The 15,898-nt window shown below is 39.1% G+C and overlaps 1 protein-coding gene across 1 annotated transcript in view; it reads right to left on the bottom strand.

The window, feature by feature from the left end:
* Positions 1-6,218: 6,218 nt before the first annotated feature.
* DIAPH2 (diaphanous related formin 2) overlaps positions 6,219-15,898 on the bottom strand; it is a 1,007,470-nt gene continuing 997,790 nt past the window's right edge. The window contains exon 27 of the mRNA XM_080653027.1: positions 6,219-6,661. Within this exon, the coding sequence (XP_080509153.1) occupies positions 6,597-6,661 (65 nt within the window). The 3' untranslated portion in view covers positions 6,219-6,596. The remainder of the gene's footprint in view (positions 6,662-15,898) is intronic.

Here is a 15,898-nt window from a genome sequence, read left to right as displayed (position 1 = left end):
CATTTTAATACCTACCTCACCACTCTAAATCTAAGTGATTTGTTTTTTTTTCTGAACTCTCATAGGCCTTATCGATACTACTCTTTCTTTGCACTTTGAATTATAATTGTTTTTGTACCTGTACCATCTCCCACTACCAGGGGTGGGCAAACTTTTTGACTCGAGGGCCACAATGGGTTCTTAAACTGGACCGGAGGGCCGGAACAAAAGCATGGATGGAGTGTTTGTGTGAACTAATATAAATTCAAAGTAAAGGAGCGGAGGGAAGAGCAAGAGAACCGGATAGAACAGCCGGATCCGGCCCGCGGGCCGTAGTTTGCCCACGGCTGCACTAGACTGTGAAATCCCTGAAGGCATCAGTTATGTTTAATTCATAACCGTGTCCTGAAAAACAACTTCCCCTGAATGGACACTCGATTAGAATAGCCACACTGCAGGTTGTAGCAAAGTAGAGAAAGTTGAGGTTTATTACTGTTTCTGATCATATAATAATAGCTCTTGCGCTTTGCTTATAAACATCAAATGGTAAAAATGTTGCCTGATCTCAATTAGCCAAAATATAGGTGGAAATATTGGCTGAGCCTGTATTAGCCAAGATATAAGGCCATCATGGCTAAAAATTGAATTCTGGCCAATCTCCAAGAACCAGGAACAAAGTCATAATTTGCATAATTCATGAAATTGCAAATTGTTTTTCCCTGCAATGGATGCTAACTGTAATAATATTTTATTTGTGGCTATTGGGACTATAGACATCTAAATAAATTCAGTCTGTAAATGGGATCTTTGGCTATAGCTTTCTTTGTATTATAAATCAAAACTGTATAGCATGTTACATGCATTGCATATATATCAATTTTCAGACTGCCACTTTTCTTCGAGCTCTTGGCATTAAGCTCAAATCCCCCCTAGTTGTGGATACTAGTTTATCAGGTGTCTAGGAAGAAAAGCCAATGTATTTGATACCTTTAGCAAACCATTCCAAGGGAAACAGTGGTCTTGCCAGATACCTTAGTTTCATTTATACCTATGATGAGAGATTCTTTTGAAAGCCCTTCAGAGAATAATTATCTGTAATCATTTATTACTTATTCCAGGTATTTACTCCTCTGAGTATTTGAAGCCCATTTCCTTTCATTCTATAATCAAGACAAAAACCCCAAACACCCTTTTCTGTAGAAACAGTTTCTCTGGAGGATGTAAATCACCCTTCTGACTTGTATTTCTGTTCAGTTGGAGCTTCTTTCTAGAATGTTCTTACATCCTGTCTTGATACTTCAGTTTATGCCTTTACATTCATCCTAAATATCAAAGATCATAGGCAACACATTTAATGTGTATCTTAACTTTATTGAATAAGCAGGTATGCATACATATAGATTGCAAATCATTCTTGGTCCTGCGAAGAGACAGGTGTTTATTCCAAGGCAAAATGAGAGCACGAATCCAGTTCTGCTGCTACTGAAATACTTCTGGGCATCTTGGTATCGGCATAGTCTCCCTCAATACCATTCAAAGCAGGCTGTCACCTCTCCCTTCAGCTGAGGGGTATCTAAAACAAATTTGTAAAGAACCCTTCTGTAACAGAGGTAGTTTTATGCCTGCATTATGAGTCATAGAAGACATTGAGTCAAAGGCTCCATAAAGGGGGTAGAAGAGATACACTAGAGCTCAGAGTTGGAACCAATTATTTTTTAAGCAAATTGATCATAGTAGCAAAAGTATCAACCAAATTTTAGAATAGCCCATTTAGCCATTTAACATCAAAGCATGCAGTAGCCTGTGCAGACATCTTTTAGAGACAACCATGAATTTGGCTTGAGCACCACGGACGCATTTTAAAAAAGTGAAAAGTACTTTTCTGTGCAATGACTAGTGTAGTGAGCTGAAGGGTGACTCCCCAAAGGTATGTCCATGTCCTAATTCCCAGAACCAGTGATGTTACCTGATTTAGAAAAAGGGTCTTCACAAATGTAATGAAGTTAAGGATCTTGAGATGAGGAGGTTATCATGGATAAACCGGGTGAGCCCTAAATGCCATCACAAGTGTCCTTATAAGAGAGGCAGAAGTAGATTTGGCCGAAGTAGATTCGATACACAGGGAAAAGTGATGTGAAGACAGAGCTGAGAGTGATTTGGCCACAAGCCAGGGAATGATGAGTCAAAAGAAACTGGAAGAGGCAAAGAAGAGATTTTTCCCTAGAGCTTTCGGAGGGAGTACAGCCCTGCTGACACCTCAATTTAGAACTTTTGGCCTCCGAAACAGTAAGATAATAAATAAATAGCTGTTGACTTAAGCTGCCACATTTGCAGTAATCTGTTATAGCAGCCACAGGAACTTAATACATATTTTGGTACCAGGAAGTAAGGTTCTGCTATATACCAAATAACTAAAAATGTGGAAGTGGCTTTGGAATTGGATAATGGGCAGAAGCTGGAAAAAATTTGATGCATCTGATAGAAAAAGCACAGATTGACTTAGACCAGTGGTCGGCAAACTCATTAGTCAACAGAGTGGCAAACCGCGGCTCGTGAGCCGCATGTGGCTCGCAAGCCCCAGTTTGCCGACCACTGACTTAGACTATTGGTAAAAATATAAATTAAAGGTGCTTCCAGTAATGGCTCAGAAGGAACTGAGGAACATTTTATTAGAAACTAGAAGAAATGTGATCCCTGTTATATAGCAGCATAAGTCTTATCTGAATTGTCTCCAACAGTTGCATGGAAAGTAGAATTTGTAAGTGACAAACTGGGATATTTAACTGAGATTTTTCAAGCAAAGCATTGGAGGTATGGCCTAGTTTCTTCTTAAGCTTATATTAAAATATAAGAGGAAAGAGAGAAATCGAGGAAAGATCTATTAAACAGAAAGGAACCAGCACTTGATGATTTAGAACATTTTGAGCCTATTCAGGTTGTAAAATATGCTAAAATTAGGAGACTCACTTTTAGGAGGTATGCTCTGGAGATAAAGCTAAGGGTGTGGATGAACAACCTTTGGCTAGTGCTGGAAAGATTAGGTATTGACTCATGGATCCACTCAACCATCTCAACTGAAGCCAGGAATTGAGATGGGGTTATCTGGCAAAGATCTCTGAGGACTCTCTTATCTCAGTATTGAATCAATGTGATATACAAGAGAGGCCCACCGAGTTTTTGAGAATGTTATACTAGCAGAAATACTTCTAGGTTGGCCTTAAAGGGACAGAGATGGGACAAGATGAGAGAAGGTTTTCAGACTACTAAAAATCCACAGGCAACAAACAGGCTGATAAAACTACAAACATGTGCTACCCTTCAATGTAAAGGATCACCCTTTAGGACTGCAGGTACAGGAGCCCAAACATGGGAGCAGAAGCAGAAGTGAAAGCCATGGGCAGAGAGGGCAGAGATGCAGGCCTAACAGGTAGAGCCCTGAGACAAGGAGGATTATTGTCAGGCCTTGAAACCTAAGGGGATTTTGCTGGCTAAATTTTGAAAATCATTGGGATAGATGACTCCTTCTTACTTTCCATTTTCTCTCTTTTGGAATAGGAATGCCCATAACTATTATCAGATGCCTGATCCACCATTGTATTTTGGAAGCAGGTAATTTGTTTTCTTATTGTATTGATCCATAGATGGAGAGGAATTTTGCCTATACCTAATTTAGATCATCTAAATGATGAGATTTAGGACTCTTGAACTGATGATGTTTGAATGAAATTTTAGACTTAGACTTGACGCTGTAATGTGTTGAAAAGGTTGAGATGGAGTGAAGATTTCATGCACATGGGACAGACCTAAATTTGGGGAGGGGGGCAGAGGGCAGACTATCGTGGGCTAAGGGTTACCTCCAAAAAAGATATATTCATTACCTAATCCCCAGAATCTGTGAATTAGCTACCTTATTTGGAAAAAAGGTCCTACAAGTGTAATTAAGTTTAGGGTCTTCAGATGAAATTATCCTGGATTAACCGAGTGGGTCCTAAATGCCAACCTAAATGTGTCCTTAAGAGAGGCAGAGAGAGATTAGGTACACAGAGGAGAAGGTGATGGGAAAATGGAGCAGAGATGTGGCCATAACCCAAGGAATGCCGACAGCCACCAGAAGCAGGGCTAGGCAAGGAAAGATTTTCCTTTAGAGTCTCTAGAGGCAGCATGGCCCTTGGTTTTAGACATATGGTCAGCAGAATCTTAAGAGAATAAATTTCTGATGGACTAATAAGCAACTGAGTTTGTGATAATGTGTTATAGCAGCCAAAAGAGACTAATACAACTAGTAAACATTTTAAGGGCTTTGTAATTTTTAAAAACATTCTGAAGAAAATCTTCATAAACTGGTGCTTCTCACATGTGGTAGTAATAAACCCAACAAAAGGCTCCAGTATAATCTGATTCCATACTAAAAATGTCATGAAGTATTTTTTTGGTGATACGTTTCTATCTAACCCCAGACTGCAAATAGCTAGAGCAGGATCATTATAAATCTGGGAAGCAATTCTCTGAACTCAATTATTGGAACTTCATGAAAGACCCTGAAAAGGCTTCATAATATTTGTGAAAAGCATGTGGGATTACTCTAAATACAAATATATACTTTATCAATAATAGTTCTTTTTTTTTCGCAAACTATAAAATAAGGCAAGTTCACATCTGGAAAAGGTGATATACATCAGTATTTCTACCTTGACCTGCTTGGTAATATGGCATGGCAAATGCCCCTACATTTTAGTCAGGGTTAATTTTTCAAAATATCATTTCCCTAGGCCTAAAAAGCTATTCAAAAAGGATTCAAAGAAGCCATACCATGAAGATTTCAGAAATGACTTGTTAAAATCAAAAATACACACGTTAAGTATTTACATAAATTAGTAGAACCAATATCTTTGTTGCTGTTTAAAAATTATGTGAAATTAGTATATTCATTAAATTTGTGTGTGCCTATGTGAGTGTCTTAAGATGAGATAAAACTGTAACATCTCAGATACTGTAATGCTTGTTGATTTCTCTATTGTAGCAGCTTCAGAGCTTTTTAAAGTATAACACCCAAGTAAGAATGCACTGGATGGAAAGGCAGCACTTTGAGTCATCACACATCTATAGAAAGGAAACTGGTCTCTAGTTTTCTTTATCCATGTGGTGACTTGCCAAGTCAGTCCTTTGTTCTTTCTGAATGTCTACAGTGTGCTGTGGAGGAGAAGTAGGATTCTCTATGTAAGATATATACACATAAGAAATCTTTTACAATAATCATCTGCATGGATTTGTCTTAAAATTACACTCCAGAGAAGTTATACTACATTACTTCAATGCATACTTTAAAATAATAGACAATTTAAGTATAATCGTTACTCTCTCATCGATTTAAGAAAAACATAGAGCCTATTTTCCTCCTAGAGCTATTTATGATGGCAGCATTTAAATTTGTTAATATAGGTAAGTAAGTATGATGACTGAGAAGTTCACTTAGTCACTGGGATGTGGAATTACTGTAGCAGGAGATATAAATATATCCACATATATACACATACATACATATAATTGGTTTTTCTTTCTCAGACCACCGAGGCAGAATTGGAAAAGGGAGTAGAAAGGCAGATAAAACAATTGACCTTTCAGTTTTCTGCTGCCTCCTGCAGAGAGAAATCTTTTTCCTCTCAGGTCTCTGAGAATTCTATTCCCTGCTTTCAAGGGGGTCATGGGAGAAAGAAGAGTAGAAGAAATAAACCACAGAGATTAGGAATCAATATTTACCTTTAAAAATCTAAATAAAGGTAATAGAATTTTTGGGTTTATCCCTCACATAAACATTAAAATGTGAAGTTTTTCTCAAAAATAGCCATATAAAGTATTTGTATAAAGTAGATATATGTGCATAATTAGAAAACACTTCTTTAAGTAAAATTTAAATCACTTTGTTTCTGAACTTTGGTTTATTTTTAGCAATGAAAAGTGCCCACACTATCATGCTGAAACTTTAGATTAATGATCAGTTTAATTTCAGCCAAAGCAGATGAATCCATCAGCTTTCACTTGAGATAAGATTCTAACTAATTAGACGGGGGTGAAGCAGTTTTTTTTTCTGAGATTCCAGAATGGTATCTCTTACTGCCTCTCCACATTACTAACACATACTTTTTCATTGGCCTTTTCCTTTTCTATGTAACAAGAATCAGAAGCAGATATTGAGTCATTCTTTCTTTCTACCCCTTTTTTTCTCTTTCTTTCTTTTTTTTGGGAGGCGGGGGGAGGTGACCTGCAAATTTGAGTAACATTGTACATTTTTGACAGATTGAATGATTTGAAAGCCTTAGAGCTCTTCAATTTCTTATACTTTTCACAATCACTGTCAGGTCACACACAATAACAAAGAATACACATCTTTACACTAAAATGGAACACACATTTTAGAATCCCAATAATTGTGTTCATATTAGTATAATTGTGGGAGGAGTCTTGCATTAGCTGTACAAATGCAGGCTGTTTCATCCGGCTTGGCTTGACCTTTGCAGAAATGCACTGATTCATCTCCATCCCTTGAGTGCATGTTTTGTTCTTCTCAAAATGAATAATTTTATTTACTGAAATATTTTTCTATTCTTTGGCATCAGGACTCACTTAGCGGAGATACCTCCATTGTGGCGAGAGCGTGACCTTTCCAAAGGAACCCGTCGGTTATCTGTAAGACAAAGAGAAAAAGAACCAAAAACATGGTGAGCTTCAGATCTCAGCTGTTACAGGATGTCAGGTTGAGAGAGGATTTCAAATAGTCCTGAAAAATCACTTCAAATGAATATGTAAATAAGTAACATGGAGCCCAGATCTGAGGAGTTCACGAAGCAGCTGCAGGGCTGAGTTGAAGAGTTCTGCAATCAGCACTAAGTGACTTTTCTTGGTTAAGTGAAGTCAGAGTGATACAAGAAATGGAAGAATTTTCTCAAGCACAAAAATCCCCTTGGAAGTGGCCGGTGACAACAGAATTTCTTGGTCAACACATTAAACTGAAAGGCTCTATGCACAGGGCCTTTTGTTGGAAAGCACTTCAATTCCCCACGAGTTTTCACTCTGTGTACTGGCTACTGCTACAGGACAGCAGCGTGGGCAGAGCAGGAAAGAGTTTTGATTTTTTACAATGATTGCAGCTACTGAATATTTGCCTGATTGTATGATGTAAACAAATTCAATACATTATATAGTCATAGTGAGAATGAATAATCAATAGGTCCCATTCCCCTCAACCGTCACAGGAAAAAAAAAGGTTTACGGCTCTGCACTGAGATGATCAGTACTATGTTATTATCACCTGTTTTATGCTCGGCTTAAATGTAATTGATGTGGGTGCAAATCCTTCTGACACAGGAATAATATACTTAAATTCTCTCTTTAGAATGAGACTAGGTCCCTACAAATAATGACAACCACCAGCACTTACATAAACGCTAACACTTTACACTCGTTAATTTGCTAATGCACACAACATCCCCAGGAGGTAAGCCTATTTCATTTTATCCTATTATCTCTGCTTTACTGATGAAGGTTACACAGCAAATCAATGGTATGATGGGGGATCATAATGCAAAGTTAATGCCTAAATGTCAGGCCTGCTTTGTTCAGAGGTAAATGTTGGGGCCTCCCAAGCTACTTTCCTCCTTCCCCCCTCCCCAACTCCCGCCCCAAGATGATATGAAAGAAAGACATCCAGTCTGTCCCAGGAGAAGGATGGACTATGAGAAGTGCTGAAATTTTGCTATGGTATCAGTTTCATCTGTGCCAGTGTCTCTTGACTGACTCCCAGTAGTCTGTGGTCAGTACAGAGCAAAGAAAGCTAACTGGCCTCCATGACCTTGGCCTCATTAACACCCTGGTATGAGTGCATCGAACCGAACAGCTATAAGCTTAAAGTGCCTTATATGCAATAATATCACTGAGAGGTGAGAAAGAAAGGGGCATTTTCTCTTTTCAGGGATATATCTGAGTGATGGATTATTTGGGCATCCTTTTAAAGGTACTATTTAAAAAATCCAATATTTAGTTTGTGATATGGATCACAATTCAGCTAAAAATGTGAAGATAACATTCCTAGATAAAGAGCTTATTACTGAGATGTCACTGCTTTGCATACAGATTGGTTTGAGACTTCTTAGGAAACATTTAAAAGTGAGATTGTAATATAACAGTTACCATTCCATTGCTAAGCATTTAATGCCATCAGATATGAGAATGATGGTACCAATCACAGAGGACTGTCCCAGCTTAAAAAGCGGCTTGCTCCTTGGCAATCTTACATACTAAAGCCAAATTGGCATTCACTCTAGGAATGCCACTGGCACCCCATAACATCACTCACTGCCCACTGGATTCAAGAGAAGTACCACATGCAAAAACCCAGCCTCACGGCATTAAATGTGAGGATTCATGTCAACCTGCAACTTATTGGTAGCATTCGGTGTGAGAAAATAAACTTTCAGGTCAAAATGAATAGAGAAAAGGACACTGAAGCTTTTGGAAGGCAAGATAAACACTGGTCCGTGGTCCAAATCTAGCTCTTGGCATGCACAAGAGAAGTATTCAACATTTCCTCCTTTCCTCCCTCCTTCTCTCTTTATCTTTTTCAAATTTTTTGGTACCTAATTAGTCATCTATGTTCATGAGATAATTATAAAGAAGAAGCAATTGTGTAAAGGTCACCACTTATATTTTTAAAATATCAACCTACAACCTTGTTTATGAAAAAATGTCATTAGAAACAATGACAGCAATGACTGATCTGGATTTTGCGATTTATTTACAATCCTCTGTATTTATGTTAAAACTATTTAGGTACAAAATATATATTTATACTCTAGAGTTGTATGGATCAGGCCACAGTATAATTTAAGGGATAATATGCTATATGTATATATAACATGGATATATATTCATCTCTCTTCACGTTCTAATAGCTTGCAATCTAATGATGACAATATTTCATACATGGATTCATGCCTTATTTAAAGCAGAGATTGTGAATTACTACATTTTTTGAAAGGCAAACTTCTATATTTATAGTATTAAATACTAATGAGTAAAAATCAGTGGCCTGATCCTCATAAGGTCAGGGCACATCTTTGGCATCAGATTTATGAGAAAGGAGCAAATGTTTGATATTATTGCATTTCCTTTTTGGAAACATAGATGGAAGCAGCAGGTGCGCATGTGATATGATTAGAAAGCTCCAGGAGACCTAGACGGAACCAAATTCACTTACCTAGACTCTCGATTCCAATAATTACAGGCTGTTTTTGTTCCTTGTGATTAAGCCCCTACCGATCTTATTCTCCCAGCATTACTGATACTAGAGTGGTTTACATGGTGAAAACAGAGCCTCTCCTCCAATAAGTCAATAGTTTAAACATATGTATTTACCTGAGATGATGTGGAGGGCTTTGTTAGTAGCTTTCCTTTCCAATTTGCCTGTTGTCTTTTTGGAAAACAAGGAGAGGAAGATAGGGGGTAAGCATCTGTCTGTGTTTGTATACTTGTTGGGGATAGTATGTAGTGCGATACAGGCAAAAACATTTTATTAGAGGATGGGGAACATGATTTGTCATAATCTCCCTCTGCTTCCATTTTATTAATACATAAGTAACATATTACAGTGAATAAGAGAGCCTGGAGATTCTAGGATATCCTCAGGGTCCAGGAATTCATTAAGACATTCTATTGTTTGTAAACATGAGGATTAATGCAGCAGTAAAGCCTGAGACGTTAGTCCCAAGATTTACGTTCCAAATCCACCACAGTTAGGTATGCATACCCTGGCAGGTTTTCTTTGGTCATCAAAGGCTTGTCTTTATAAAATACTAGAGGCCTGGTGCACGAAATTCGTGCACGGGGGAGGGGGATGTCCCTCAGCCCAGCCTGCACCCTCTCCAATCTGGGACCCCTCGAGGGATGTCCGACTGCCTGTTTAAGCCTGATCCCTGGGATCAGGCCTAAATGGGCAGTCGGACATCCCTCTCACAATCCAGGACTGCTGGATCCCAACTGCTCGCCTGCCTGCCTTCCTGATTGCCCCTAACTGCTTCTGCCTGCCAGCCTGATCACCCCCTAACCCAGCCGTGGGCAAACTACGGCCCGCGGGCCGGATCCGGCCCGTTCAGCTGTTCTATCTGGCCCGCGGAGCCGAAAGAGCGGAGGGTTCTCTTGCTCTCCCCTCCACTCCTTTACTTTGAATTTATATTAGTTCACACAAACACTCCATCCATGCTTTTGTTCTGGCCCTCCGGTCCAGTTTAAGAACCCATTGTGGCCCTCGAGTCAAAAAGTTTGCCCATCCCTGCCCTAACCACTCCCCTGCCAGCCTGATTGATGCCTAACTGCTCCCCTGACAGCCTGTTTGCCCCTAACTGCCCTCCCCTGCAGGCCTGGTCACCCCTAACTGCCCTCCCCTGCAGGCCTGGTCACCCCCAACTGCTCTCCCCTGCAGGCCTGGGTCCCTCCCAACTGCCTTTCCCTGCAGGCCTGGTCGCCCCCAACTTCCCTCCCTTGCAGGCCTGGTCCCTCCCAACTGCCCTCCCCTGCTGGCCATCTTGTGGTGGCCATCTTGTGTCCACATGGGGGCAGGATCTTTGACCACATGGGGACAGCCATCTTGTGTGTTGGAGTGATGGTCAATTTGCATATTACTCTTTTATTAGATAGGATAGAGGCCTGGTGCACAGGTGGGGGCCAGCTGGTTTGCCCTGAAGGGTGGCCCGGATCAGGGTGGGGGTTCCCTTGGGGTGTGGGGCAGCGTGGGCGAGGGGCCTGTGGTGGTTTGCAGGCTGGCCACACCCCCTGGCGACCCAAGAGGAGGCCCTGGTATCTGGGGTTTATTTATCTTCTACAATTGAAACTTTGTAGCCTGGAGCAGAGCCAAGCCTTCTGCTTGCTCTGTGGTGGCAGCCATTTTTGGGGGGATTTATGTATCTTCTATAATTGAAACTTTGTAGCCTTAAGTGGAGGCCTGGGCCGGCCAGGGTGTGTGGAAAGCTTGGCTTCCTCCATCACCGGGGCAACCCTAGCCTCCTGCTCTTTCCAGCTCCGTGGCTGCCGCCATTTCTTTTTGCTTTTATGTATCTTCTATCATTGAAACTTTGTAGCCTTGGGCGGAGGCCTAGGCCAGCAAGGGCAGGCGGAAAGCTTGGCTTCCTCCATTGCCGGGGAAACCCAAGCCTCCCTCCTGCTCTCTGTGGCCATAGCCATCTTGGTTGGGTTTATTTGCATATTCGCTCCTGATTGGCTGGTGGGCGTGTCTTGTGGGTGTAGCAGAGTGATGGTTAATTTGCATAGTACTCTTTTATTATATAGGCTTGTCTTTATAAAATATGCCCCAGGTGAAGGTGAAAGAATTGTGCTGTTACAGAGGGTGACCTGGTGATAGCATGACGTTGAAGAGAGGAATGTAGTTATATGAAAATGTGCATTTTATAGAGGAAAGGTGGCTAAAATAAAAACAATATTCCAATTGGTCACCAAAAGAGACTATAAATACATGGCCCAGCTTTAACATGCTTCTGCATATTCTGAATATCAGGTTAACCAGCTCAAACCAATGTCAAGGCTTTCCCTACTATATTAAGAGTGAGAAGCTTTAGGCTTTTTATGAGCATAAATTGATTTGGCATCCATCTCAAAATTTCCCCAACTGAGTTCTGCAGTGAATGAATTAAACCCATTATTGTATTGCTCTAAAATTCATCCACTCAATCATTTATTCAGCTACTATATACAAAGCACATCATTCATGAAATACCTGAATGTCACCATGTTTCAGATCCATAGCTAAATCTACGCCACTAATTTCCTTCTTACTGAAAACTTTGTTAAGTGCCATAACTAAGGAATAAGCGGAATAAGCATGTCACAGATAAGGCTGAAACAAAATGTGGTGTGAAAGAGATCAAAGGACTCAAGCCAGTGCTATATAAACTGGGAATGGGCAATTAATCCTCTAACAAAGTGATGTCAGAGATACAAGGCTGCATCTTGTATATTGCATGAGCAAGTTAGGTTGAAACTGAAAAACTGTGATGAAAAAGGCCATGTCCATTATTCATTTTCCCACAGGTTAGGTGCCCATCTGTTGTATATGGAAGAATTGTTTCCCTGGTGCTTCATAGGCATGTAGACGTATATCAATGCACACCTAACATAATGCACTATACCAGGGGTGGGCAAACTTTTTGACTCGAGGGCCACCATGGGTTCTTAAACTGGACCGGAGGGCCGGAACAAAAGCATGGATGGAGTGTTTGTGTGAATATAAATTCAAAGTAAAGGAGCGGAGGGGAGAGCAAGAGAACCCTCCACTCTTTCGGCTCCGTGGGCCGGATAGAACAGCCGAACGGGCCGGATCCAGCCTGCGGGCCGTAGTTTGCCCACAGCTGCACTATACACTCCCAGCTGGGTAACATAAAACAAGTGTGCCTGGTATATACTGCACAGTGTGTTACAAAATATCCCACGTGAATGCAAATTAGTTGGATAGAAAACAGTAAATATGCCCGCCGTAATGTACTGTGGGCTTTGTTTTCTCCAAAGCTCTTCAAAAGTGAAGGTGTGGCCCATTGACCATCAATGGGTAGGCATTGTTTCCAGCAAACTAAGCAAACAGAGGATTGGGTTTATGGAGTTTAGGCAAGGAAAACCAAGAACATTTTAGGTTGCTTAAGGAAATGTTTATTGAATAGCTGTTTGCATTCCAAACACTGATAAAGAAAAATAATTTTAGACTTGTTATACTGAAATATTCTCATATGAACTTATGTTTTTTTCCTTTGTGTCCCATGATTCCAAAACTGATTTATATTGGTGTGTGTGTGTGTGTGTGTGTGTGTGTGTGTGTGTTTTGTGATTTTTGGGATCCTGAATTGATAAAGTATCTCACCCACTAGAAATGACTAGAAGGTGGCAGCTGAATTAGGTTTAGGCCTAATTTCTTGGTGGAGGACAGCCAATTGCTCTATTAGTTGACCAGGCTCATTCTCTTCACTCTTACCAGAATAGTGACCTTTAAAAGAAAAAAAATATGTTGAGCTCAAACTTCATAAACAATTTGGTGTCCTAATTTTTTATTTAACATTTTATTGTAGAAACTTTCCATGCCATTAAACTTCTGAAACATGATACTGAAAACATGATTTTTAATGGCCACTTTATTTTATCTATATATATAAAAGCCAAATATGCAAAGTGTCCCCTTGGGAGTTTGACCGACCGGTAGTTCGATTGCTCACTATGACATACGCTGACCACCAGGGGGCGGCATGGAATGAAGGAAGGCCCGGTCAGCAGGTGGCAGCTGGCAGCCGCTAGGGACCCTACCCGTGCATGAATTTTGGGCACTGGGCCTCTAGTATAATATAAATAATACCACAATTTGGTTAATCATCTTTCTTCTGCTGGACATTTCAGTTGCTCCAAATTTTTTCTATTACAAAAAGCCTTACAATGTACATCCTTAGAGTCATATCTTTATATATACCATGTGTGGAAGTGGCATTGTTAAGTATGCAAATAAGTGTCTAGCTCTAGCCAGAGACATTTGATACACATTCAACTATATCTCTTCTTCTTTAAGCTTTGTTTTTTTTTACATTTAATTATTTAAGTGATTTAGAATTTATTTTGATAAGTTTCCACATTGCTTGCTTGCTTGCAAAGAAGAAATGGGTTGTCCCAGCACTATTTGTTGAATAATCATGAATTTCTACACAGATTCATGATACCTCTTTTATCAGAAGTAATCTATGGTAGGGCACATTTCTATTCCATTGAACTAAGTAGTTTTCTGACTACTATTTTGGTGCCACTACCTTCTGACTGTGTTATTTCAATCTCATAATAGATTTTAATATCTGGAGAAAATAATCCTCCATAATTTATAATTTCATTTCAAACGTATTTTAGGGCACATTTTGGATGTCTACATCACACTATCATCACAAAACATCTTGAAAAAAACCCCACACAGCCTGAAAAACAAACCCTGCTAACTAGGCTATCCTAGTAAGGCTAGGCAGATGTCGATTTGTTGAATGTCAGTGAGTTAAGTGACTACGTCCCTAATGATGTTTTTAAGAGTTCTCCTCAGACTCCTCATTTTCTTAAAGATTTACAAAAGCCCCTTTTCCTGTCTTTTGATCACTTTTTTTTTTTTAATACCAGCTGACCACTTTTCTTCTGGAAATACAGCAGAGGCCAGAACTAAGAAAAAGAGCATCAGTGATTCTACCTACAGGTTTTATAATACTCTTATTCTCATTATTTGTGCCTTGTCAAAAATATGAGTAATTGGAATGAAATGTATAGTTTTGTTGGCTGTTGATAAAGTCTAGTGTTTCTAGTTTGTAAATCTAATTTTCTCATATGTTTTATATGTTTTACAAAATCGGCTTTCACTAGAAACCATGAGTATTAAACTATATCAAACATTATTTGATTCAAACAGAATTGCATACAAGGGTGCTGTGCAAAAATGCATGTCTAGAAGCCAGTCTATTGCCTTCACCTAACAAATAGTTCTAGCGCTTTTCTAATCTCAGTGACATGATAGAAATAGGCCATGTTGTGTAATCTATATCCTTCATTATATGCAAATAAATCCATGCAAAGAAAATAGAAACCAAGATTACCATGGTAGTTCAGGTAGGCAGAAGAGATGAAAGTATTTTAAGAGGATGGTAATAGAAAGCAATAATGTTAAAGTAGTTCAGAGGCTACTGTGACTATAGACACACAACTCCCATTAACTGTAATTGGAGTTAAGCACGTGTAATGATAACAAAATAGACCCCTAAATGTCTTTCCAATTGGAAAATAAGCAGATATGTTCCAGAAAACGGTGTGCTTTTGTGTAGAAAATACAATATTCTAATTGAGATGCACAAATTAGTTTTGCATTGGTATTGCTCAGGGTCTGATGTTGGTATTTTCCCTATGCTTAGGGATGTAGATCTGCTAGAGATAACGTCTGTACAAAGAATGCCTTTCCTTTTCACTTCTTAATGCTCAGCATTCGTTATGTTATTAAAGGGAAAGTCTCAATAGTTGTGATGGATTTATTAATTCTGTAGCTTGTTATCAGCATGAAACTCTGCTGTGCTAGGGGAAAAACAAATTATATTTTACAAAACTGCAGTAGTGAGATGGAATCACTTTTCTATATTTCACTTCCTTCTTATCCTCCTTGCCAGGTAGTAACTCTACTCTCTATCTCTATTATGATCCTCATATTTTGCAAACTATCAAGTCTTGTAGTAATATAAGGGTACATTATCAAACAAACTCAATTACAGCAACTTTAGGAAGATTGAAATACATGATAAAAGTACAACCACATAGTACAATAATAATATTACTTCAAGGCACTAAAAACTTAATCCATATTAAGCTACAAATATAGAAAATATGCAATACTTACTTTTATCTATCATAAACATGATATTTTCATAACATATACAACCAATCTCTTGGGGTTTTAAATGACTAACATTTACATAGTTGGTAACTTGAGTATTTCAAAGGATTTTAGAAAAGAATGGCTCAGAAAAAAACTAAAATCAGTATTTTGTTCAGTATTTCAACTGCCACAGACCTTGCTATTGATTATCTTTGGACACAATGTCAAAGCTAGTGAATAGATTTTTTAAAAAAATGTCCTTGGTTTTGTATCTTAGCCATGCATTATGTTTGCTTCTATACTAGAAAATGCAATTGAGCCTTAAGACAAATTTTCTCTCTATGAGGTTGAAAGTCTGATGACAATGCCTGCACATCTGGAAAATATGGAAAAGGCAACAAATAAAAGGATGAATAATGTTAGAAAATAGTTGGAAAGGCTCCCAAGGAAATTATATATGTGGAACTTCTATTCCAATAGAGAACCATACAA

This window comes from Plecotus auritus, assembly GCF_963455305.1.
Source record: "Plecotus auritus genome assembly, chromosome: X".
Lineage (NCBI taxonomy): Eukaryota > Metazoa > Chordata > Mammalia > Chiroptera > Vespertilionidae > Plecotus > Plecotus auritus.
This window is presented reverse-complemented; position numbering and strand designations above follow the sequence as displayed.